This window comes from Panthera pardus, unplaced genomic scaffold (genome assembly GCF_024362965.1).
Source record: "Panthera pardus isolate Hobbes unplaced genomic scaffold, ASM2436296v1 HiC_scaffold_16, whole genome shotgun sequence".
Classification (NCBI taxonomy): domain Eukaryota; kingdom Metazoa; phylum Chordata; class Mammalia; order Carnivora; family Felidae; genus Panthera; species Panthera pardus.
This window is the reverse complement of record NW_026526721.1, coordinates 102,767,176-102,792,859: the sequence shown is the minus strand read 5'-3', so window position 1 is coordinate 102,792,859 and position 25,684 is coordinate 102,767,176. Positions and strand designations below refer to the sequence as shown.

General features: G+C 38.7%; 1 protein-coding gene across 1 annotated transcript in view; it reads right to left on the bottom strand.

Moving 5' to 3' along the window:
- Nucleotides 1-3,559: 3,559 nt before the first annotated feature.
- Nucleotides 3,560-25,684, bottom strand: part of SPTSSB (serine palmitoyltransferase small subunit B) — a 29,631-nt gene continuing 7,506 nt past the window's right edge. Inside the window, exons 2-3 of the mRNA XM_019440488.2 lie at nt 22,004-22,099; nt 3,560-5,161 (exon numbers count right to left, since the gene is read on the bottom strand). Coding sequence (XP_019296033.1) covers nt 4,898-5,128 — 231 coding nt within the window. The 5' untranslated portion in view covers nt 5,129-5,161; nt 22,004-22,099 and the 3' untranslated portion in view covers nt 3,560-4,897. The remainder of the gene's footprint in view (nt 5,162-22,003; nt 22,100-25,684) is intronic.

The following is a 25,684-nucleotide window of genomic DNA, read 5'->3' as shown; positions in this document are numbered from 1 at the left end:
GTGCCATCCAGGGACTTTACTGGCTGCTCGGTGTGGGTGTGGCTTTGGCAGGTGGAGGCTGGGAGGGTGGAACCTGGGGTGCTCTCCTCTATTTTGCAATCTCCCCTCCCCCATAATCAGACATCTGGGTTAAATGCTGCCTCTTTTAGGAACAAAAGTACAATATTAAAAGCAGCAATTTGAATTTTGAATTCCATCTGGAAATGATGAGAGGTGTGAATATTGTTAATGGAATACATCATCATTTTGTTCACAAAAAAGCTACTGAAATAGGCTTTGCCATAATAGTAAAGGCAACTGTCATTTTATTTTGGAAATCCTTCTGTACCCTATTTCTTTATAATTTCCAACCAAATAGCTAAAATTAAAAATTGGTCAGCCCAGTATGATAAGACCGCCATTAAATCTTCTCAGTACTATTACTTTCACTGTTGTCAGCATAATAATTCAGGAATGAATCAAAGAGACCCCAAGCCCTGAAGTTTTCTTTCAAAGCCTTTTCAAGCTCTAGAATTAGTGTTGGGATAATTTAATCCCTTGGAAGAACCATGCTACTGATTTTTTGGTTTTAGTCTGATGATGCAAAGTACCTAGAGAATAACATTCTGTTTCATGGTGGAAAATAGGAGTCCTTTCTTCCAATCAGAAGTATAGACTCTTGGTGTGCCTGGGTCGCTCAGTGGGTTAAGCATCTGACTCTTGGCTTTGGCGGACGTCATGATCTCATGGCTTGTGTGATTGAGCCCCGTGTTGGGCTCCATGCCAACAGCGTGGAGCCTGCTTGAGATTCTCTGTGCCTCTCTCTGCCCCTCTCCCCCGTTCATGGTCTCTCTCTCTGTCTCAAAATAAACTTAAAAATAAAAAGGATAAGGATTCTTGATTGGATATAGTGAAACTTTAAAAGCTGGAAAAAATAGTAAAAATACATGAACTTGGTTTCTTTCTGTCTCTCTTAGGACAGTTTATCATTTCCGGAAATTACCAAAATGAGAAGGAAGTTTCTTTTGGGTAGGTTAGATGTTTAAAGAAAAAGGTCTTGAGGGGCACCCGGGTGGCTCAGGTTGGTTGAGCATCCAACTTTGGCTCAGGTCATGATCTCACATTTGTGGGTTCAAGCCCTGTAAGGGGCTCTGTGCTGACAGCTCAGATCCTGGAGACTGCTTCGGATTCTGTGTCTCTGTATCTCTGCCCCTCCCCTGCTCATGTTCTGTCTCTGTCTCTCAAAAAATAAAATTAAACATTTAAAAAATTTCTAAAAAAAGGAAGAAAAAGGTCGTGAGTATTTCATGGAATTACTCCTTTGATCCAACCTATAATCAAGGCGTGTTGGCTTTTTAGCTACAAAATACATGTGAAATCAGACCATCTGTCTCTCTGCTTCTGATGCTTCCACCTTAGTCCAGCTCTCTCCTGCATGGGGTATCCCGGCTCTGACCCCTGCCCATCCCATCTTCCCTCACACAGCAGCCAGGTGTCCCCATCTTACAAGGTAAGATCACCTCTTTCCCACATCGTCCCCCTGCTTAACCTCCTACAGTAAGAGAAGTTTGGATTTAAGTCTCACTGGATCCCCTAATTGCTCTACCTGCCTCGACCCTCTGTTTTCTTCCTCTCTAGCACTCTGCTGTTCCTTTCATAAGACCTTACCACAACTCATAAATATTTTGTTTGCTTATTTTTTTTCTTTGTGTCATCTTGCCTACCAGATTGTATGATTCATGAGTTGGGGAATGTTACTGTTTCTGTCTCATTTATCTTTGTTTCCTAGTGGCAAGCTCAACAACTAGCACATGGTAGACTTGTCCTCCAATGTTTTCTCAATAAAAACTTTCAAACGTGCAGTAAAGTTGAGAGAATTTTACAACAAACATGTGAATACCTACCACCTAGTTTCTACGATGCTTTCTTCATAGAATATCTATCCATCTTGCCATTCCTCTATCAGTACATGGTTGGCTTTTAATACACTTGTTGAATGAAGAAATAAACGAATGAGTGTTACTCTTTTGGTTGATAGATGGAAATTTTCCATTCTGAGGTTGGCCCAATACAAATACTGAGTTTCCTTGTTTCTATGTGGATACAGGATATGGGAAACTATGTAATGTTCTCTAGGAGGTGTATCTGCTAAGCTCTGTATTACACACTGGGCTAGATACTGGGCATTCAGAAAGAATAAATTTCCTGCCTTCCAGGGGACACATGCTCTACTAGTGAGATAATCTAAATATGGTAATGATGGAAGAAGAAAAAAGTAGAAAATGTGAACTAGAGATTTTTTTTTTTGTACACACAACTTATTAACAAAGACTGACCAGTATTATCTTGCTGTTAAAACTGCCTGATTTCTTAGCATTTCATATTTTTTTTTGTTGCTCAAGTAGGTAAAAGCAATTGTCAACTTGGCCAATATCAGTGCAGGAACATTTTATGATTCCAAGTTTAGTGAGTGACAAACATAAGCCCATTTTAACCATAAAGCTTTTGGCTATTTTTTTTTTTTTTTTTTTTTTTTTACAGTTCTGTGACCACCATTGAAATATACATATAAAAGAAATAAAGAAAAAGCATATAAACAGTGTTTGTAAACTAGGTGAACTGTAGTCATGGTAAAGAGCATCTCTGCCTAGTCTAGAAAATTGACAAAGCAGACACGGCAGGTAGGGCTTTCTTGCCTTCTGCATGCAGATAGGTTTTTATCCAAACTGTTTGATTGTATTTGTTGGACTCTGTGTTTATCATTTTGATTGCTCAGAGGAAATGCTTACCTTCAAAGTGACATCCTGGGGCAGTGCTTTGCAATATTTTTTATTAAGTTTTGCTGTGTCTATTCACATTTATTTTAACTCTTATTTTTAGAAGGAGGATTTTAAGAAGGTCAATGCAGTATCTTTGTAATTGAATTCCAAGAGTACTTAGTAGGGGTCCATGTATATAAGGGTGTTAAATCATTGTGAACTGGGAATGTGTCCAAGTTCATGCTTAACTGAGAATCCTCTGTTAAATATTTAAAAGTGAAAGCAATCTTTCAAAATAGGCAGATGGGCCTGGACAGCATAGATATGGGTGAACACAGCACTTGGGTAACAGCAAAGGTGGAAGCTGGGACTTGGGCCTGTTGTTCCTCTGACCTCAGCTGTCTCCTCATACCCTTGCCCCTTTAAATTGATGTGGTTTTGCTTTCTGACATGTTGGTGACCCTATCCCATCAACTTTCATTTGCTCACATTATCCTCCCATGGGCTTGCATGTGGCAAATATTTCAGGGCCCTGTGTGGTCCTGGATTTGCTTTCTTGCTTTGCCACTAGTAGATAAAGGATCTTAAACATGAATCTCATCTTTGCCAAGTTCTACTTTCCTTACCTGTAACTGGGAGACCTTAATACCTACTTCAACATGTAAAATGTGTTCACTATGGAGAAGGCCCTTGATAGATGTTAGTTTTATCCTATTGTTTTAAGATCAGTTGCCACAATGGATTAGTAAGAAACAGGAAGTCTGGGGACAAATGAGGACAGAAGCACCTGGATATTTAGTGTAATATGAGGAAAAAGCAAATCTGGAGGTGAATATTTTATTTACAAAATTAAACCTAATTTTATTTTGCAAAAATCAACAGTACATGTTCAGATCTGGTTTATCTTCAAAACACGTTTTTGTTTTTTAACAAACATGCATGTTAATTTGGCATGCCAAACATCTTTCTCTCTGGGCTTCCTGGGAATGTTTGCTTTTTTTCCCCCCCATAATACAAACATAGGTGCAAATATTGTCCAAAAACTATTTCCATTTTTACCCTCCAGAATTACTAACCTTACTAGTTATTGGAAGGAAAGACAAACTATAAGGTTTGGTCTTTGGCATTCACATCTGATTCAGCAGTATACTTAAAAACTTGTATTTGTTTTTGAGATAAACACTTTGAAGGAAATTGAATAAATCTTGTTTTTGCTCTGCAAAGGAGTCACTATATCAAAGCATTTAACTGGAGCTGTCGAGTTCCTGCTGGTAGAATATTACTTCCAGTCTATTTATTAGCGTTTCTTCCTGTAGCCCAATACATGCTTCCCCCCAACCCTCCACTGAGTGAAATCACAGAAAGAAAGCAGTTTCTTTTCCCTCCCCCTTCTCCCCCTGGCTCCCCAGCATCACGCAAGGCCAGGCAGCATCGCAAGTCACAATATCTAAATTTACTTTGATTATGTTTTGTTCCTTACACTTAACATTTTTGTATCATAATACTTACTGGGTTATCTAAAATCAACATTGTTGATTTTAACCTGTTATAAATCCAGACTTTTAGAAGGCATTTGAAATAATTCATGAACCGTGTCTGAAAAGAGATAATTGCCTCCAGCCTATTCTTTTGCACTTGAAGTAAAAGAATTTTAGGTATCAGCAGTTTACTAGAAAATAAGACTTTAGGGGGCCCATATAATTTATTCATATCTTTTCATATGTTGTAAACAAGGATAGGATACTTTTGACAGGAGCTTATGAACAGATTTTTAAAAATAGACCCTTTAGTACAGAACAAGTATCAAGGGACCATTTTAAATATGATTCTGGTAGGTCTCTTACGAGCCAACTTCCCAGAAAAATTTTATATGAAATTTCTGATTAAAAAAAAAAATCTGAAGTTGTAGATTTAAGTTGAGAGACTACGGCTGGTATGTGAGGTAAGGTCTTTGTGTTATCCATGGTCCGATGCACAATGCAGAATGTACAAAAGAACCTAAAGAGACACCTATCTCACATTTCAGGCAAGATACAAGAGTGCATAGAGAAGGGAGCTTTTCAGATCAGAGAGTGGAAGAAGACACAGTATTCATGTAAGTTGGTAAGTTGTAAGCAACATTTACAGAGGCAATGCCGATTCACAGAATGCAACTAAGATCAATTAGAAATTGTACTGTGATAGCCACACATTTTGGAGAAAAATTCCCAAGCCAGACGAATGTGGATTGGGATAAAAACATAGGCGGTGTATACCACCATAGCAAAAATGGTTAGTAAGATCGTATTGAACATGGATCGCTCCCAGGGTTCCAAGACAGCACAGCAGCTAATGATTTGGTACTGATAGTAGAGCCAGGAGAAATAGTCCTTCACACGTCTGAAATCCATGGTCGGCTCCTTTCAAGCTGCAGAAAGTCTGTCCTGTTAACAGATGAGAAGAGAAATAAAATAAGGAACCAAACACAGAAGCTCCTTAGGTTTTCATGGTCTCCGCACGTTAGCACCTTTAAAAACATGTTAATGATCACTGAATGGATTAATGTGAGTATTATATAGAAATAATACCCAATATGTTAATCGTAGGAATTCATAATATTGCCATTTTGAATAATAATTAGTACTAGGATTAATGGCAACAATATTAGCAATGATAATATTTATCTAAAAATGATAATTGCTAGTAATAGTCTAGTGAAAATATCTAAAAATTGAGGCTAACCACATTTTCTTTAGCCATGTGTACAAAGAGTGAGAAGTGTGAACTTTCTATTTCCTACAATATGTATTCTGGAAGAATATTTAAAGAATGGTGCGCAGAAAAGAGTTAATATAGCAAGCCTGAGGCTGCTATCTTTAGAAGGATCTGCTTGCAAGTTTGGCCCTGGGCTGGCATCTGGGAACTTGGCTTTTGGAATGTTCTCTCCATTCCCTAATGGATAAGGATGATTCACTACGCCTAAACTGTGCAAATGACATAATTCATGGTGAACACCTACTTTATTCTGGAAGTCTGGAGTTTTGGTAATTGTCAGGCAAAGATGTCCATGGAACAAGCCCCAGTGAAGACTTCAGTGCTGTGTCTCTGATGGGCTCCTCTGGGCAGAAATATTGCATGTGTATCACTGCACTTTTTGCTAGTGGAGAAAGAAGAGCACTTGGTCTGTCCACTCATGGGAGAGAGAGAGCATCAGAAGCCTCTAAATGAATTTTTTTGGGATACTACCTGTATCTTTATTCCTTGCTGATACTGTTATACATCTGTTCACTGTAATAATCCTTATCTGTGAGTATAAATATATATTGACTTCTGTGAGTCTTTCTGGTAGGTCATTGAACAGGTGGGTGGTCTTGGGGATCTCTAAAACAAACGGGAAGCCCAAAGTTGGATGGTCATTTGACTTTTGGGTAGAGAACTTATGAAACCACATAAAAATGTTTTCTTGGTCTCACTGTGATTAGATGGATCACACTTACAACTATATGCAACTAAAACCTCCTAGAAAGAAGGGCATCTATCATTTCTAAAAAAGATTCTTGGGAAGATTCTATAAAGTTTCATAGACATGATAGGTGTCTATGGTAATACAAGCTGACCTTTGTGCCTCTTCTGCTTACTCCTAAGAATATAACGGTGCCACATCATCTAATTCCACTTTGAGAACGCTTCCTATTCAAATCACAGTTAATTTTTTTAAAGATCATTTCTATTTTCTGACCTGAAAATGTCTCTTTTCTTTGATTCTTTTTCGTGAAAGTATGATGTATTTGCTCCATAGGACTGTGGACTCCTCAGGCTATGGTCATAAGTAAATATGTGCTGAATGAGTGAGTAAATGAATGACAAGCAACCAACTTAAAGAAAAATAATAGTTACAGATCACTCAACCTAAGTAGGATATAGTTAGCTATTATTGACTTTCAACAGTTTGGCTTTGATAATAAGTAACTCTTTCTGATAAGTGTGATTTCTACAAAAAAAAAAAAAAAAAAAAAAAAAAACAAAACACCCTGAAAATGAAAAGTCTTTGTGTTACCAGGTTGCGATTATCTGTAATAATGGCCAGGGTAATCCAAATAAATGGATGATACAAACTGAAGTCATTGCACTTTCTTATGAAAAGTCAGCCTCCCATCTTTCCTAAAAGCCAAAGTAGAAACTAAGTAATTGGATTTAAATGCCTTGTCCTGGTAGGTGGACCTTGGTAACAGCTGACTTCCAACATTATTTTTCATTCCTAGCTTTGGTTGCAGAGAAAGAGGAAAGGCCAATAGAATTAGGTCTTGGAGGAAATGAATGACCGAAGAAGTGGTAATTTCAGTGAGTGATATTATCCAAACAACCAACATTTTTCACTGATAGGCTGAAATGGAGAAAATGAGGAGGTATCACCATTTGAGCTGTTAGGCTGTCCCACTAGACAACTGTATATATTATATTTAAAACTCTATTCATGACTACCCATACTTGCTTCCTCTTCATTACCTAGATAGGATTCAGGGTGGCACCAGGTAACTGTTGGGGAGTGTGAGAATACCTTCATCAGGTATCATGTTCCAGGTTGTACTGGGAGAAGGTGGGAGAACAATGACTCAGACATAGGCATAGACCTATGGCATAGATCCCTTAGGAAACTTGGTCCGGTTGAGGAGACAGGTAGCAATCAAATAATATACACAAATATGTAATTTCCAACTACATTATGCCCTAAAGGAAAAGAGCAGTGTATAAGGGGCTGTGGGAAACCTGATCCAGTCTCAGCATGTCTTGGAGGAAGAGATATTTGAGATGAGATTCAAGGGATGACTATAAGTCATACAGATAAAATGGGTAGTCAGGTGGGAGAATGGCCAAGATAGGGATCAAGTTGTGTTTGTGCCAAAGTTAAAGGTGGGAAGAGGGTTGATGGATGTTTGTGGGAGGCAGGGAATGGAGCCATAGAGATCTGGGGATGGAGGGTGGGAGTAGGAGAAAACTGAAGAGAAGGGAATGGCCAGAGTTAGGCAACCACTGCAGGGCCTAGGTGGATAAGCTAAATATTTTGTCTTTATCCTATGAGTGAAGGGGTCTGTAAGGGTTAACAGGGGAATGCTGTGGTAGGTTTGAGAGAATGAGGAGTTAATTTCATATGGACACATGGCCTTCCCTGCATTCTAAAGCCAAGTTGAAGTGAATTTCAAGCCCAGTGATTTCAGAAAACCTGTCTCTGTTCTCCCATGGGCGTTACTCATTCAGGATCAACCTTGTACTAAAAATCTGGTTAAAATATTCTTAATACTCTTTTCACTTTTATAAATGAGATAAATTACTCATTTACAAATTATTTATAGAAATATCATTGACTTTTTCTCTCTACATTTTAGCTTTTAAAAATACACACAAGCCATAGCTTTGTTTTCTAAAATTAAATTTCTTGCTTGAGCAGCCCTGACGGACACCTTGATTGCAGTCTTGTGAGAGACCCTGAGCCAGAGTTGCTCAGCTAAGATGTGCTCAGATTCCAGAGCCACAGAAACTGTGAGACAGTCAATGTTTATTATTTTAAGCTGTAAAAAATCAATCAACCAGTCAATCAAACAATAGATCTAAAGCATACCAACATGCATTACACCAAAGGTGGATACCTGGTAGGACATTGATTACACATTGCTAACAATTTAGAGAATTAAGATTTTAGAAGTTTTTCTTGTCTTGCTAGTTTTTCCAGTCCTCCGTATAATTTTCTAACCCTCTCGGTAGCCATCTCTGACATGTAAAAAATGCCTTTATTGTCATATGTCACTTCGGTCTCCTGAAGTTCTAAAAGTTCTAAAAGGCATTGATTTCTCCCCCCACTTGGATTATTTTTTCCCCTTATTGATGAAAAGCAATTTTAAAGATTGTTTATTGTTTCTTAGGTAGAAAGATAACTATATAAATTAGTCACGGGGATGAAAAGCACAGCATAGGAAATATGGTCAATAATAATTGCAATAACTGTATGGTGACTACACTTATGTAGTGAAGTGCTGTTAGTGTGCTGAATCACCATGTTGTACATCTGAAATGAATACAACATTGTATGTCACCTATATGTTATTTTTTAAAATGTTTATTTATTTTGAGAGAGAGGGAGTTTGAGTGTGTGCAAGGGAAGGGTAGGGGGAGAGGAGAAAGAGAACCCCAAGCTTGTGTGCTGTCAGCACAGAGCCTGACACGGGGCTCGATCCCATGACTGTGAGATCATGACCTGAGCTTAAATCGAGAGTTGGATACTGAACCAACTGAGCAACCCAAGTACTTCAGTATGTCAACTGTAATTTTAAAAAATTACTAATGCAGTTGAAAAAAAATGGCATTATAGTATATTCTAGAATCTGTGTGCATTTTTACAGAATAAAATGGGATAAAATTGTGTAAAACATTTAAAAAAAGAAAAGGTGAGAAGAGAGAGTGGGTTATTATTGGTAAACCATCTGCTACAATCTATTGTTGGAATATCACTATATTTAGGTTCTAGATTTGCTTAAGTAATATATGTCTACTTCCTTTTGATTCCATTTTTAAATTTCCTATGGGACTGCATCCAAGATTTAAAAAACCCACTTTTTAAGATGAGTAATGTGGGTAGAAGAATTCACTCATTCATCAACAAATGCATTTTGAGTACTACTGTGTGATTTCTTCTGAATAGTAATGGCTTCAGAAGGAATCTTTCCCCAAAATGGACCTGCAGACAGGAGATGCTCTTACAGGCAGCACGCTGGACCATGCAACAAACACACAATGGCTGAGGGGCCAGGAATGAGTACCACATGGGGGAAAGGACATGGAAAGATGCTAAGAAGGAAGCTAGGAGAATAGGCTGAATTTGGGGAAATAAGACGGCAGAAATGCAATGAAATGAATTACCCATAGGTAACAGAACTAGATAAGAGGAAACATCTTGAAGTCTTAATTTCTCACAATGAAGGGTGGAATTAGTTTGCTCACTTCCTTAACGACCTAATGCCCTATCCCAGTAAAGCTAAACAAAGAACTTAAAATGGTAACTCTGCTCAAGCACACAGTGAATCTCCTTGTTTTTGGTTAAGCGCTTTTGAAAGATGATTTCCATATATGGAAAAGAGGGAGGCAGTAGTTTGTTACCTTTAAAATAATTTTTCCCTCGGGGCTCCTGGGTGGCTCAGTTGGCTAAGCATCTGACTTCGGCTTGGCTCGGGTCATGACTCCCTTAATTTGTGAGTTTGAGCCCTGCATCTGGCTGGCTGCTGTCAGCACAGAACCCACTTTGGATTTGCTGTCCCCCTCTCTCTGTCTGCCGCTCCCCCTCACTCTCTACCTCTCCCCCGTTTGCATTCTCTCTCTCTCTCTCTCTCTCTCTCTCTCTCCCTCTCTCTCTCTCTCTTTCAAAAATAAACATACATTAAAAAAATTTTGGTCCTCTAAACTTGATGATTTTAAAAACCTTCCTAGATCTTTAAGGAGGCTGTACTTTTAGGGGTAGCATTGCTTAAGCAGATAGTGATGTGGCTGCAGGGGCCTAGATGGGTGTGACTGACAGCTGAAGCTGAGTGATGATACCCTTGGGTGAATTGGGAGGGCTGGAAGCCCCTATGGAACACAAAGCAATTGAGGCTTCCTGTAAGAGGTGGGAGGTGAAGCAAAGGGCAGCAGTGTTACTTGGAGGAATGGATTGTGAAACGTAAGGAAAGGCTTTCTCTGGGCCATTGTTTTAAAAACATGGGGACCAGTGTGGTACTACATTCTAAGGTGCCTCACGGATTTGATTTATCAGAGTTTCTCTAATAATAATAACAAAACAATTTGGATTATTTATAGTTTGGGAAATGCTTTTATTACATTTGCATAATGCAGAGTATGGATTTGGGAATAAAGATAGATGTTGGTTCAAGTCCTGACTCCTGCACATACTGGCTGTGCGACCTTGGCCCAGTACTTAACTGTTTGGGGCTTCAATGTCCTCAGTTGTAAACTGGAGATAATAATCCCTAGTGTTTAAGTTTGCTGTAAGGATTAGTAAAAATGAAACTGTAGCATCAATTCAAAGGATTTGTACATGGAGAAGCATATAGATAGGAAGTTAGAATCTAACTGGAAAAAGCCTTTCCTCTTTCCCTCCCTCCCTCCCTCCCTCCCTCCCTCCCTTTTATTTACTGAAAATAATTATTGACATGCCGGAAATTGCACTAGGAACTGGAGATTCCATGGTGACAGAGATAGTCACCATCATCTTTGAGGATTCTTTTTTTTTTTTTAATTTTTTTTTACATTTATTTATTTTTGAGAAACAGAGTGAGACAAAGCGTGAATGGGGGAGGGGCAGAGAGAGAAGGAGACACAGAATCTGAAGCAGGCTCCAGGCTCTGAGCAAGCGGTCAGCACAGAGCCTGATGTGGGGCTCAAACCCACAAACTGTGAGGTCGTGACCTGAGCCGAAGTCGGACGCTCAACCAACTGAGCCACCCAGGCGCCCTTGAGGATTCTAATTCAGTTGAGTATATTCCACCCATATACATTATGGACAATATTTGCCACATGTGTTAGGCAGCTAAAGTGAAATCTAGAATGTTAAAATGAAATCTAGAATGTTAATGGAACTGAGATCCCCTAGACCAAATCACTCAGTTTAAAGAAAAGGGCCAAGTCTATGGGGCTAACACCAAATTGATATTAAATTTGTTGACATTTAAATTGGTTTGTCAAACTGAATGGAAGTGACTGGACCAGGCAGGGAACACCCTGTGTTTTGGGAATTAACATTGGATGAAAGAAGTGAAAAGCCCAGTGAAGGTTTTCTGTGGTCTTAGACGACTCAGACTTGAGCAAGGACAATGGAGCCAGGTATGTAGGATATCTGGAAGACTTCAGCCCTACCCTGTTTCCCCTGTCTCTACTCTTCTTGCCCTACTCAGGACTCTTTCCTGAATCCCACAGTTCATATGCTCCTCTAACCAAATGAGGATCCTGATGCCTATTTAATGCAAATGTTACCTGGAACTGGCAAAAATTAAGGTTCTTGTTAGTGATGTACATCTTAGTATGGTTAAAAGACCCAAAGCAGAGTTTTACCAAGTTCAGGGGAGGAAGAGGGAGAAGGATTATTAGAGTCCTGGGAACCACAGGAAGAGACTGAATCCTACAGAGAATCCAGCAAATGAACAGGGACCCTGGGGCAGTGGAAAACAGTAAGGGCTTGGAAGTCCCCTAAGAAGTTATCCTACAATTGTTTGGAGAGTAAGTGACTATATTTTATTTCTGAATGTCACTGCCCTTTTTTTATCAACAGATGATGATTTTTTTCTCTCACTAGATTTGTGTCCAGTGAGGAAGGAGATAAAGTTTCACCTCTTTTCCCAGAATGAACAGGGAGGACCTGGGACTTATGACACACATTACTCAGGAGCAGGACTTTGTTCCGGCCTGAATGGACAAGAAAGGATAAATAGAGCAACATCAACAATGAAAAACAAACAACAACATGTGTTCCCATGAACCCATGTTTGAGTCATGAAATGAGAATACTGTAAAGGGAACGTGCAGGGATGTAACAAATGTGGAGGTGGGGCTTGCTCAGAAGTTCCGTGTTGTTTTCTGTCCATGGGAATAGGAGTGGCAGAAAGTTAGGCAACTGCAGTGAGAGGTAAGTAGCAGGTGGTTTGGCAGGGTGGAATTTACCTTGCTAATATCACAGAACACGTGATCCTGCACCTAAAGGAGGTACTCCAAATTCCTGGATTTTCTCAGTATGAGATCTCCCTTTCTAAACATTAGCTAAAAATGAATCTTCTCTCTTGGGGGATTAAAAAAAACACCTTCCAACACATTTTGGGTTAAATTTACTTCTAAAACATCAGAATCCGGGGCTGAGGAGAAAAGTCAGAAGGATTTGCAATTGATTTTGGGTTAATTCCTTTCTGACTTACTTTGGAACTCTATGTCAGTCACTCAGCTTTTGTGTGTGTGCTTCATATTAGGAACCTGAAAATCTGAGATGTGAAAAAATTATTCTGCCTGCTACAGAGAGAGACACTGAATCTAAAAAGAGACTGTGTCTGTCCTCAGAAGTAGGTTTCCTTTTGGAAGGAACTCAATATGATTTACTCCAAGTTCAAGCCTCCCTTTAATTAAGCAATTCATTTTTAAAAGGAGCAGAGTGATTTCCTTCCAAAGAGTACTATTTGAAAAGGGAGATAAAAAAGTAAATTTACAGTGGAGAAGACTAATTAGCACTACCTCAGCCAGTGGATCAAGGCCAACATCAATAGTGATAAATGATGTTAATGGTAGGTATCTATGATATCATGGCATGAAAATGGCACTTTACCTCTGTGTTTTTATCCCAAATAACTGACAACCTCAGTCTAATCATGAGAAAAAACACCAGACAAAATTCCAACAGAGTAGCATGCTGTAGAATATGTACCCCTTAAACTCTCAAGGTCATCAGAAACAAGCTAAGTGTGAAAAACTGTCATAGCTCAAAGGAGCCTATGGAAACACAACAACTAGATGCAATGTGTTATTCCGGGTGGAATCCTGGAAAGGAAAAAAGGATACTAGGTAAAAGCCAAGGAAATACGAGTAACATACTGGCTTTACTGAATAGCATATCAACATTGGCTCATTAATTGTAACACATGTGTCATACTAATGTAAGATATTAGTAGGGGAAACTGGGTACAGGGCATGTGGAGACTCTGTACTATCTTCTCAACTTTTCTGTAAGTCTAAAACTGTTCTAAATAATAAAGTCTATTAATTTTTGGAAGGCAAAAGAGTAATTAAGAAAGTCTTGAAAGGTCCAGAGTTATCCCTATTCCCTATTCTAAACTCCAATGAACTTAAACTCTGCGCTTCTGGAAACATTTTCCTAATAACTCTGAACATAGTTAAATCATACCCTTTCATAAAGGCATGGCTTTCAAACATTTTTACGCAGAATGGAGAGGGAAAGTACATTTACATTGTGATCCAGGGTACACACACACACACACACACACACACACACACACACACACACACACAAACCCAGCTACATAACGGAAACAAACATCTCTCAACAATATTATTCTGCAGTGCATGCTTTTTTTTTTTATTCTATTCTCTTTGATTAGCTCTACTGTATTCCATGTTATTCTCTTTGGTGATTGAAAAATATCCCAATTGTGAGCTACACCAATTGGAAAAACCCTCCTTTAAGGCTTAACTCAAGTGCCAGCTTCTCTGAGATGCCTCTGCACTGTCCAATATGGCAGCTACTAGTCACATGTGGCAATTTAAATGTTTAGTGCTCAGTAGCCACATGTGGCTCATGGCTACCATATGGGACAGCATGGATGTAGAACATTTTCATCATTGCAGCAAATTTTATTGGGCAGTGCTATGGATTCTCTCCATCTCTTGCTTGAACTAATGAAATCGCCTACCAACTTATCTCCTTTTCACCTTAAAATCTTCCATCCTGCTGCTGGAATTAACTTTCTAAAATCACAGATTAATTTCTCTGCTTGAAACCCTTCAGTGGCTCTCCATTTCCTATGATATGAAACATTTCTCTGAGGACCTTCAGAGTTTGATTTCTCTACCTCTCCAGTAGCATCTCTGAACTCTCCTGCTAAATTCCATTTACTCTTAAGCTTCTATGCTTTTGTTCATCTTTTTTTTTTTTTTTCTGGAAATGCCCTTGTGCCCTTTCTCTTCTAGACATAATCCTGATTACTTTCATAATCCTAGCTCCTATATTCTCCCTTCTATGAAACATTCCCAAGAGACTACCCTTCCCAAGGGAAATATATTGCTTTCTTTTATGTGTTACTACTAGAGCAGTGTTTTAGCACTTACACCATATTATAATTAGCCATGTACAGTCTGTTTCTCCCCTAGACTATGAGGTCTTTGAGAACTGTGACTATGCCCCAGTCAGCTCTTTATCTCCACTGTCTGCAATGTGGGATACTTGTATGCTGGCTGATAAGCTGGATGGCTGGATGGATGGCTGACTGGATTGTAAGTGGGGTGAGAGCAGGGATCACACCTGTACTTATTTAATATTTCCACAGCACAATGTGGGGTACATAAAAGGTAGTGATGAATTCTCATTGTCTGCTTTCAGGCAAGGAGGTTTAGGCAGATTGTTTTTTATAAATTCAGTACAATCTGTCTTTTTGTAGGAAGGAAAGAAGAAGCTGGTACTAAATTTTTTTCAGTGTAACAAATGCTTTTTTTTTCTTTCCTTCTCATACTGTTAAAAGTTCACAGACTCTGTGGGGAACAAAAAACTACTTTTGAAGTGGTTTTAAAGCCCATTAAAATGGCTTTTACAAGTGCTTACTCTAGGTGAGTAATAATTTAAGATTGGTAGGTAGAAAAATTGTTCTAATAGAAAAAAATCACAGGATGAGAGAACATCTGAAGACCTGAATTCTGTTTCAGCTTTACTGTTTTGTCATCATTCATTCATTAATTCATTCATTTTACTTTGTGTCCTTGAACAAGTTCCAAAATCTTCTGGGTCACAGCGCTTCTGTGTAAAATAAAGATAATTCATAATTGTCTCTAAGTCTGTCTCACTGATGTAAAGAATGTAGGGATAGGTTGTGAGCTCTTTAGAAGTCATAGTCATAGTAGTATTTGTTGTTGTGTCTTATGAATTGGTACTGCTTTAAACTATTTGCAAGATTTTCTTGTTATAAAGTCAAAGAGTCTTTGTGAAATAACGGTTGTCTATAACGGAGTGCTTTGTATATTTTATAGGGAAAAGAAAACCTCAACCCTTATTTGTGTTTGCTAGTTGGATTGCCTAGTAATGTTTTTGAAAAAATAAAAAATAAAACAACACACATATATAGCGATGACCACAAACCACTGCTTGAAAGGCACCGCAATCTCCAAGCACATTTTCAAATATCTTGGGCAGGGTTACCACATACCACTGTGTGGGCTGTGCCCTGCCCAACCTTAAGTAATAGTTTTTGTCTTGGGGACCTAATCAACAGCTGCTTCTTTATATGAACATGATTTGATTCACAAAGACACAAAGTTCCTATGATTAATGGCAAAACCTCCTATCATGTCTATGTAAGAATCAGGCATAATAGCAGTTTATTGGCTTCTCACTTTTCCAGATATCTTGCTCTAAGTTTTCTGTGGATGACGCCAATGTTTTCTGCACCTCATAGAAAGTTCCATCCTTGCTTAACATTTTCATGTGAATTTCCCTTCCATCTTAGAATATGCTCCAGCCGTCCTTTGGCAACCAATTCTTCACGCTGATACCAGGGTTAATATTGGAAGTCAGACCAGAAGTGATGGATTTGAACAATTCTCTAGATTCCTCAGAGAGGAAGGAACAAACAATTATAAGTCAAAGGATGTTACCGCTTTGGGCAAAAGTTACTCTAAGCCTTCTACTCTCGTTCTTAGAAGTGAGTTACTGAAATAGTACTAAAAGGAAAAAGTCTCACTAGCAGTTTAGCCAAGTTGTTGTTGGTACAGTGTTGGTTTGAATCATACAGGAAAGCAGAGTGTTTTTGTGGCTATCTGGACCAACTTTATTACCTCCAAATTTAACTGACACTAAATAAAAGCAGAACAATAGAAAACATGTGTTTCCAGTCCAACTCTCAACTGAGACCTGAGACCACTGGACAGCATGGCATGTATTGAGTAACTGTAATTTCAAAGTAATCCTTGTTGTTTGGCATTTGCTGACAGATTCCAGAGGGATTTGTGAATTAAGGACATCTGCCTGGGAAAGAAAATTTGGAATTTGACTTTAACAGAAAATTTCAAAATAATTTAAGAAATAAACTATTCATACTAAACCAGTCTCTGTGTTGGGTAGCTACCAAAAAGAAGATAAATATTTCAAAACTAAAAAAGAGCAGGAAGTACATTAATGTTGAGTAGATCAATAAGAAGAGAAATTTGCACTAGGGGAGATGATATATCTTGTCTTATTCCTGTTGTCCTTTCATTTACTCATATAGAAAAAGAGCAAGTGGGGCACCCGGGTGGGTTAATCGGTTAAATGTCTGACTCTTGGTTTTGGCTCAGGTCATGATCTCATGGTTCATGGGATCGAGCCCCATGTTGGGCTCTGCACTGACAGCATGGAGTCTGCCTGGGATTCTCTTTCTCTCCCTCTCTCTCTCCCTCCCCTCCCCTCTCAAAAATAAATAAACATTAAAAAATAAATAATAACAAAAAGAAAAAGAGCAAGTATGCCTATTTATTTCTGCCAATACTGGAGTGGAGAGTAGGGCTTCTAAGCCAAGCTTTTAACTATAATGTCATTTCTTAAGATGAACCTCTGTATTACTATTTTATTAAAGAAAGAAGAAACCCTGTTATCCTATAAAGAAGGAAAGAGGAAAGACTATAGCTTCTGGGTGGCCCTTTCCTTCTGAAGATACTATTCCCAAGGTCTGCCAAGTTGTTTTCAGAGGTAAAAAGTAAACAGAGTTGCCACACAAACAGTGGCCTTAAAGTCATTAAAAATAATTAAGTCATTAAATGTACACCCATATTATTCGTAAGAGCCAAAAGGTAGAAGCAACTCAAATGTCCACTGGCAGATTAATGGATGAATAAAATGCAGTATATACATATAATGGAATATTATTCATCCCTAAAAAATAGGAAATTCTGGCACATGCTACCACATGGATGAAACTTGAGGACATTATGCCAAGTGAAATAAGCCAGTCACAGCAAGACAAATGTATAATTTCTCTTATAGGAAATATCTAAAGTAGTCAAACTCATAGAAACAAAGTAGAATGGTGGTCTTACCAGGGGCTAGAGGAAGGGGGAAACTGAGAGTTGTTCAATGGGCATGGTTATGTTCAGTTTTACAAGATGAAAACATTTCAGAAACTGGTTGCACGGCAATGCAAATATACCTAACACTACTGAGCTGTACATTTAAAAATAGTTAAGATAGTAAAATTTTATGTTACATGTAGTGTATCTTATTGCAATTAATTTTAAATGTCAGGGGCACCTGGATGGCTCATTCTGTTGAGTTTCTGACTCTTGGTTTTGGCTCAGGTCATGATCTCATGGTTCATGAGCTTGAGCCCTGTGTCAGGGTCTGTACTGACAGTGTGGAGCATGCTTAGGATTCTTTCTCTCCCTCTCTCTCTCTGCCTCTCCCCCACCAAAAATAAACTTAAAAAAATTTTAAATGTCAATGAATAACTCTAAACATTATGGAGAACTGAAATTTAAAAATACACTTGGAAACAGTCTGAACAATATATGGTTTTTGTCATTAAAAGTCATTGAGGTTCTCAATTCATAGTGGGGCATGACTAGTTGAGCAAAATCACACAGATGTACTATCCAAAGCTGAGTAAATGAATAACCCCAGATGTCTTCAAATAATAATTGCAAGGTCCCAACGGGGTTCCCTTTTTCTTGACTTGCAGGGTATAAGAGGAAAATTGGGAACTGCCAAACTACAAAGAAGCTTCTGAGAGGAGGATTGACATATTTAGGTGTATTCTTGGTATCAGTGAAATTTGGCATACAATATACAGAATATAGTACTTGTAGGAACTGTAATTATGATATGCTGATTCGTTTTTGACAACGAGCACTTACAAAGGAGTAAGAGTGGAAAAGTGGTTAAATTGTTTGATTGAAACTTTTCTACTATCATTATAAACCCCTTTCTAGGCAACTGTGTTCCATGCACATCATAACAGTTCTGCCTTTCTCTTTTCTTCCCCAGCTCTTAGCCATAAAACCCACAATTTGGTAAAGGAACTACTTGCTTACTGTTTGTTTCAAAGGACCCTGTTTTCTTAGGAGCTAGAAGTCTGACCATGAAGCCTTTATCCATCCCCACCTATCCTCATTATAATTGATATGTCATCAGAAACAGAAAGCTTATTTCCAAGGAACAATTTGAGGCCGAAGAAGGTGAGTTACTGCAACACTGATGTGTCAAAATCATACCTGCTGAGCACTTGTTCCCAGAGTTCTGTCAAAGGAAATCTGTTTGCATAGGCAGCTGGGCAACCAAGATACTTCGACAGTGTTTCCTAACTGTAGTTTTCTTTGCAAATTTATTTATTTTTTTGATAATACTGAATATTTGCTCATAAAACTTTGTTTTTGTTTATTTTTCTGTTCTTCCTCCTCTGCTCCCTCCTCCTTCTCATTCTTCTGGCTTATTTTTTACTTCTTATCATACTGTCTGGAATGCTCCTGGTGATGAGTTCGGTATTTTTCTTATTTTGGTGACCACTAACACTGAATTTCCAAAGGTGTAATTTTTGTGACAGTAGTAATATGGTCTGCTGCCTTTTCACTGCCCTCAACTGAGCTACTTCTGTGTCTCAGTTATCACTGCTTTTAGGCAAATGAGTGGAAAGCCAGGCTGACTCCAAGCGTCATGGAGATTGACATAGCATTGTTGAGGTATCTTCTCTGCCAACCCCCAGAACCAGGGGCATTTCCCTACTGAGTTGGTTGGGATTCTAGGTCAGCTAGTTTCTTGGATAGGAATTGGAGGGGTAAAATGAGAAGGGGAGAAAGGAAAGGCAGGTGTTTATAGAGTTATGTCAGAAAATGTTGTTGCTTTTAGTAAATTAAATTACTCTAATTAGATCTTATGATCTTGTACTTAGAATTGAGTTACTTAAATGACATACTAAAAGAAAAAATTCTCGTTGACAATTGAGCCAAGTGGATTTCTCATTCTCCTAGTATGTGGACATATTATTGCTGGCTTTATTCTCCAGGTGCACGGATGCCTTGTGTGATTCTAGTGAAAAGCGGAGAAGCGCTGAGCTCCACGCTTGTTCTTTTAAATGGGTAACGCTTATTCGTTTCCTAAGAACTTTGCTGATGTTCAAGTAAATGTGAGAAGGTTAGCGGCAAGTGGGTACATTAAGAAAAATATTTTCAACTGGCAGATTTTATAAACAATTTAACTATACACCTAAACTGGGTGAGATGAAATGTTCTTTTCCCTCTTTGGATAAATGAGGGCTTGTTGGTCAAGAATACCAGAGGGAATCCCCTAAGAGTGGTGGATCCCCAAAAACATACGTCCACATCTTGGAACTTGTGAATGTGACCTTATTTGGGAAAAGGGTCTTTGTAGCTAAAATTCCAGCAAGGGAGGTACAGAGGAAAAATGTTCCCTAAAGCCGTTGGAGGGAGTGTGGCTCTGCTGACACATTGATTTCAGACTCCTAGCCTCCAGAGCTATCAGAGAATACATTTCTCTTATTTTAAGCCACCAACGTTGTAGTACTTTGTTACCACAGCCCTGGGAAACAAATTAAGAGCTCTTTAAAAACCCTAGAATTTTATAATGTGGAACTCTCTTCAGGGAACAGAAACATTTATTAGGCACCACTGCAGCAGGCACTGGCTAGATGCTTAACTTAAGTGATGAAGGATGAAGAAACTGAGGGCAAAAGTCTCACAGTGACCACACGGGGAGCTGGGTGAGAATCTCACTGAGAGGCAGTGTGGTGAGAATGGAGCTCTGGCTCTGGATCATGTCTGGCTTTGATCCTGGCTAAGTTACCCACTCCAACTCAGTTTCCTCAACTGGAAATTAGAAATCATAATAGAACATCATAAAATTTCTGGCAAGATGAAAACGTGTAAGGTATTAGAATAATACATAAGAAGGGCTAAATGAACATTAACTGTTATGATGACTACACACTATATTCTACACACTATACACTATACTAATCCTACTAATCATAGCCTTAGCTATGGACACCAGGCATAGATTAAAAGAGAATGAGCTCATCTGTAAGACAAATCATCTGAACTTTATCAGTTATCACATTAGAGGCCACTTTTAGAGAGATTCTTCTCTAGTACATTTATTCAGTTCTGGTGTGGCTGTCAAAAGGAGATAAAAAATACATCACCTCATTTTAAAGATACAAAAACTGAGGGGTGCCTGGGTGGCTCAGGTTAAGCAACTGACTTCGGGTCAGGTCATGATGTCATGGTTCATGGGTTTGAGCCCCGAGTCAGGCTCTGTACTGACAGCTCAGAGCCTGGAGCCTGCTTCAGATTCTGTGTCTCCCTCTCTCTCTGTTCCTCCCGTGCTTGTTCTCTGTCTCTCTCTGTCTCTCAAAAATAAATAAAAGTTAAAAAAAAAAAAAAAGAAAAAAAAAGAAAACTGAAGTTCGTTATCTTTTTGTACCTTGCTCATTGTCTAAAGCCAAGGAGGAAATGACAGTGGGATTCAGTCCTAGGATTCTCTCACTCCAAAGTGGTCTTTCTGTCACACTGCACTTGCTTCCTGTGACAATGCTCTGCACATGCTAATGTCCAAGGAGTGTTTTTTGAATTTTAAAATCAGGCCTCATTATCAATAACTTTAAGGTAATATTGGAACTTCCCAAATTATTTTGAAATGAAGAAATTGTGGCCAACCATTTCAGGATCATCAATCTCTGAAAACATTATGGCAAAGGGAAGGATTAAGAAACAATCAATTTAGAAGATAAATCTATTTCTTTTTGTCCCCACCCCTACTCTTTTTCCCGTTTACCATAGATTTCATAAAAGTGGCCAGGCAACTAGTCGAAATCTAGGTTTATTTTTCTTTTCTTTTCTTACTTTCTTAAAAATTAAAGAAACAGAAGGGAAATGAATGTCCCATTATAAGCATGGATCATCCTCACTTTCACAGTTAACATTTTGGAAAGAAAATGTTTTCATTTTATACTTCTCAATTTGTCCCATCTAGTTAATTAGATACTAAGACATTTACTCCTCTCTTGTATCAAAGGTCTTCAGGATAGGATGCGGCTCCATTTAAATAAAAGATGAAGGATACTGAAACAGAAGCAGCCTTTAACCAGCAGACCCATAAATAAGAAAGTAGTTGGAGCTATACAGTGCTGACCCTGGCACTTGTACTGAGCTAGAGAGAGGTTCCTCACCTGGAGGTTAAGCACTCGGTGGTGGGGTGCATCTATAAACCCCTTAAAATGTTTGCAAATTTTGCATAAACATTTTCTACCTACACTTCAAAGGGGCCTTGATGTCTGTAAACTGAGAACGGCTGCTTCAAGGCCTCATTACTAAAGCTAATTGCCACATTTTATTCCTTTATATTATCTTAAATGCCATTGTAATATCAAGTGTATAATAAATGTTTGTTGGTTGCTTATGTGAGAACCAGAAGCTCCATGTTATTAAAGATGTCATATTGTTTCAAAAGGGTCAGATTTCTAAAAGGGCGATTCCATGCTCTAATTGGAAGAATTTACCTGCCAGGGAGGGTCCAGATTGGGTTCTTGCCCTTGTGCCTCTATGGAATGATCCTGTGTGGGTTACTTCTCTTTTCTGGGTTGCTGTTTCTTCATCTGTGAAATAAAGATGGGAATTAACCCAAAGTTGCCTTCAAACTTTAAAATAATTCTGTTCCATGTTGGTGTGCCTGGGTGGCTCAGTTAGTTGTGTGTCCAACTCTTAATTTTGGCTCAGTTCATGATCCCAGAGTCACAGGGTCAAGCCCTGCGAAAGGCTCTGCGCTGAGCATGGAGCCTGCTTGAGATTTTCTCTCTCCCTCCCTCTGCCCCTCTCCTCCACATGCGCATGCTCTCTCTCTCTTTAAAATAAATTTAAAAAAATGAATAAAATCTAAAAATAAATAAATAAATAAGACAATTCTGTTCCATGTCAAAACAATTCTGTTCCATCCTGCTAAACGATTTCCCACAAAATTCTAGATTGTATTATAAAAATAAGGCATGAAAAGTTAGCCATACTTTAAAAATTATTTTTAGAGAAGGTTACAGTTTGAGAACATGCCATTGGCTAGTGACATCTGAATGTACTTGGAGGACTATAAGGTGCCACATTACCATCCATAGCAGGGTTTAGGGGAGGTCCCAACTGGGACAGAGTTAGAGGCTAAGAGGCTTATACCTCTCTTCTAGCAGAGCAACCAGCTTGTAATCTGCTTTACATAGTGGGTTTCTGAGCGAGATTTTGTTTGTAGAGAATGTTTTTTGATTTTAATTAGTCTCTGTTGATATCCATGTGGAGGGCAGGGAGGTTGTAGAAAAAGGAAAGAGGTGAAGTTAATTATTGTATTTAAAATCAGGTTTTGAAAAGTCACTGGAAACAGAGTCAGAAGGCCGAAGGCTTGTTTCTTAATTTCTTATTTATTAGCTGTGTCACATTTGGCAAGTCAGACAGTCTTTCTGAATCTTTGTCCTCACATATAGGATGACAAAAGTATCTCATTTACAGGGTAGTTGTAAGAATCATATGAAATGTTTGTGAAAGAGCTTCATAATTGGTAAAGTAACATAAATTTGGGATTCAAGCCCTGTGTTGGGCTCTATGCTGACAGCTTAGAGCCTGGAGCCTGCTTGGGATTCTGTCTCTCTCTCTCTCTCTCTCTCTCTCCCCCTCCCCCACTCATGCTCTGTCTCCCAAAAATAAATAGACATGAAAGCAAGAAAGCAAAAGAAAGAAAGAGAGAGAAAGAAAGGAAGAAAAAGACAATTTGCATATAAGTCCAAGTTATGGGGTGGAGTTGTAAAATACAGCAGATTACAGAGTTCCAAGTATGGTCAAACTTTGGGGGAAATATAAAGTCGTGTTCTTCAGTTCGAAAAGTCAGTTGGGGGTACCTGGGTGGCTCAGTCAGTTAAGTGTCTGATTCTTGCTTTCAGCTCAGATCATGATCTCACAGTTCATGGGATCAAGCCCCATGTCAGTCTCCATGCTGACAGTTCAGAGCCTGCTGGGGATTCTCTCTCTCTTCTCTCTCTGCCCCCTCCCCCTACTCATGTACAGGAGTTCTTGCTCTCAAAATAAATAAATAAACTTAAAAAAAAAAAACGCTGAAAAAATAGTTAATTGTCCAAGGGTAAGATGGAGGGAAATGTGGCCTATGATCAGTTCAAGTAAAAAACACTAAAGAATTTAAATTGACTTCAAGTTCATTATGAGCCATTAGTGTTGTGGAAAGGTTGGCAAATAAAAGTGATCTAATTGTCTCAGTCCATTTGGGCTTTTATAGAATGCCACAATCTGGGTAGCTTATAAACAATAGTGATTTATTTCTTATAGTTCTGGAGACTAAGTCCAAGATCAAGGTGCCAGCATCACTGTCTTTCTGGTGAAGGCCCTCTTCCCGGCTCATAGCTGGCACTTTCTAACATGTCCTTACATGGTGGAAGGGGCAAGAGATCTCTCTGGAGCCTCTTTTATATGATCACTAATCCCATTCATGAGGGGGCTCCATTCTTATGACCTAAGCACCTCTGAAGGGCCCCTACCTCCTAATCACTTTGGGGGTTCCGATTCAACATGGATTTTGGGGGGATACATTCAGACTGCAGTGCCAATATTCTTCTGTATCTACAGAAGTACTGTGCCGTGGATGACAAGAGGGGGCTGCAACTCTTTGCTTTGATTAGCATCTTTTTTCCAGCTGGTATGAGTGGTTACTGCGGCAGGTTGAGCACAGCCAAAGAAAGTTAGATAGAGAACGTCTGGAAGGTTTTCAAGGGCAACATTGAGAGAAGATTTGAAGAGAGAGAAACTTGTGTTTTAAATGTGTTACAGGCTATCATGGAGGTGAAGGTTTGGAATTGTTTTATTGTTTTCAGAGGTGAATCTCAGGAAAAACTTTAAACAATAAGAGCTATCTAAAGGGGAAACGATTGCCTGGTTGAAGGAGTGAGATTTCCATTAGGGAAACTGTTCAAGCAGAGACTGAACCACACCTTCTGAGGGTTGTTACCAATCAGCAGGAAGGTTTTAAGAAGAAATTACTAAGATTTCATCAAATCTAAGATCTTATTTCTACAACAGAATTCAATATCCCACTAGAGAATGATTTGCTTCATTAAATTGTTTTTTTGCCATAACAAAAGTGTGGGTTTTGAAATTGGCAAACTGGAGTTTGCTACTGTGCGATATTCAGAATGTTGTTTAACCTCTGGGAACATTGGTTAGGTTGTCAGTAGCACAAAAATGATTATCTCTGCGTTGCTGTGAAGGTGATACAGCAAACACAACATTGGTAAAGGATGCTTCGGGGAGCTCAGAGAGTAAGGGCTCAGAGAGAATAACTTTAATCACATTTATTACCTGTTCCTCTTATTTTCTACATGCATCTTATTTCCAATCCAAAGAGATTCCTTTCAAGTGACTCTACTGGACCCTTCAGAGACATACGAGCTAAGTGGGTCAAATGGTGACTCCCATGAGTCTAGGAGAAAGACTTCACTCCGGAAGTTCATAGGGGTACCATATCACCTCTTTTGTGTTTGCATCAATGTTTGTTTTCTCCTAAATGGAGGAAACCTGTGGAACAACTCCTTTGTCCTAAATTATAACCTGATTTTCCTGCCCTTCGAAACCAGAACTAGGGCAACCTGATTGATTTATTTTCTTTGTTTAAAATTTTAGTCAATAAAATATCTTATTAAAAATTTAAGGACCAAGATCTCCCTTGTGGAGTAAAGTATCTGCAACCTCGAGGAATAAAGAGTTGGTAACTGAAGTATTTGGGTCAGTTATGTATTCTTTCTATGCCTATTTTTTCCCATCAATAAAGCAATTCTAAGCTTATTTTACTTAAAAACGACTCCCCAGTTGATGGGTTAGTAAGGGGCAAGCAGTTTACTATTCTTAACAGAAGATGAAAAACATGACATTCCTCCATGGTTAGGAAAGAGACAGTGTGAATTCTCTCTGACAGAAGTAGAAGGAGGCAGTAAAGACGCTGGGTTTCCATAGGTTGGTCATAGGCCGGCCTTTGGCCTCAGTTAGAAGGTAAGAGGGAACTGTCTATGAGGAGATACTATGATAATTCTGACTAAAGATCTCACACAAAAAACGGATTATTCGATTTTCAAAAGAAATGAAAAAGATACTATAACACTCTTTAGGTTTATTTATTTATTTTTTAAAAGTTATTCATTTAT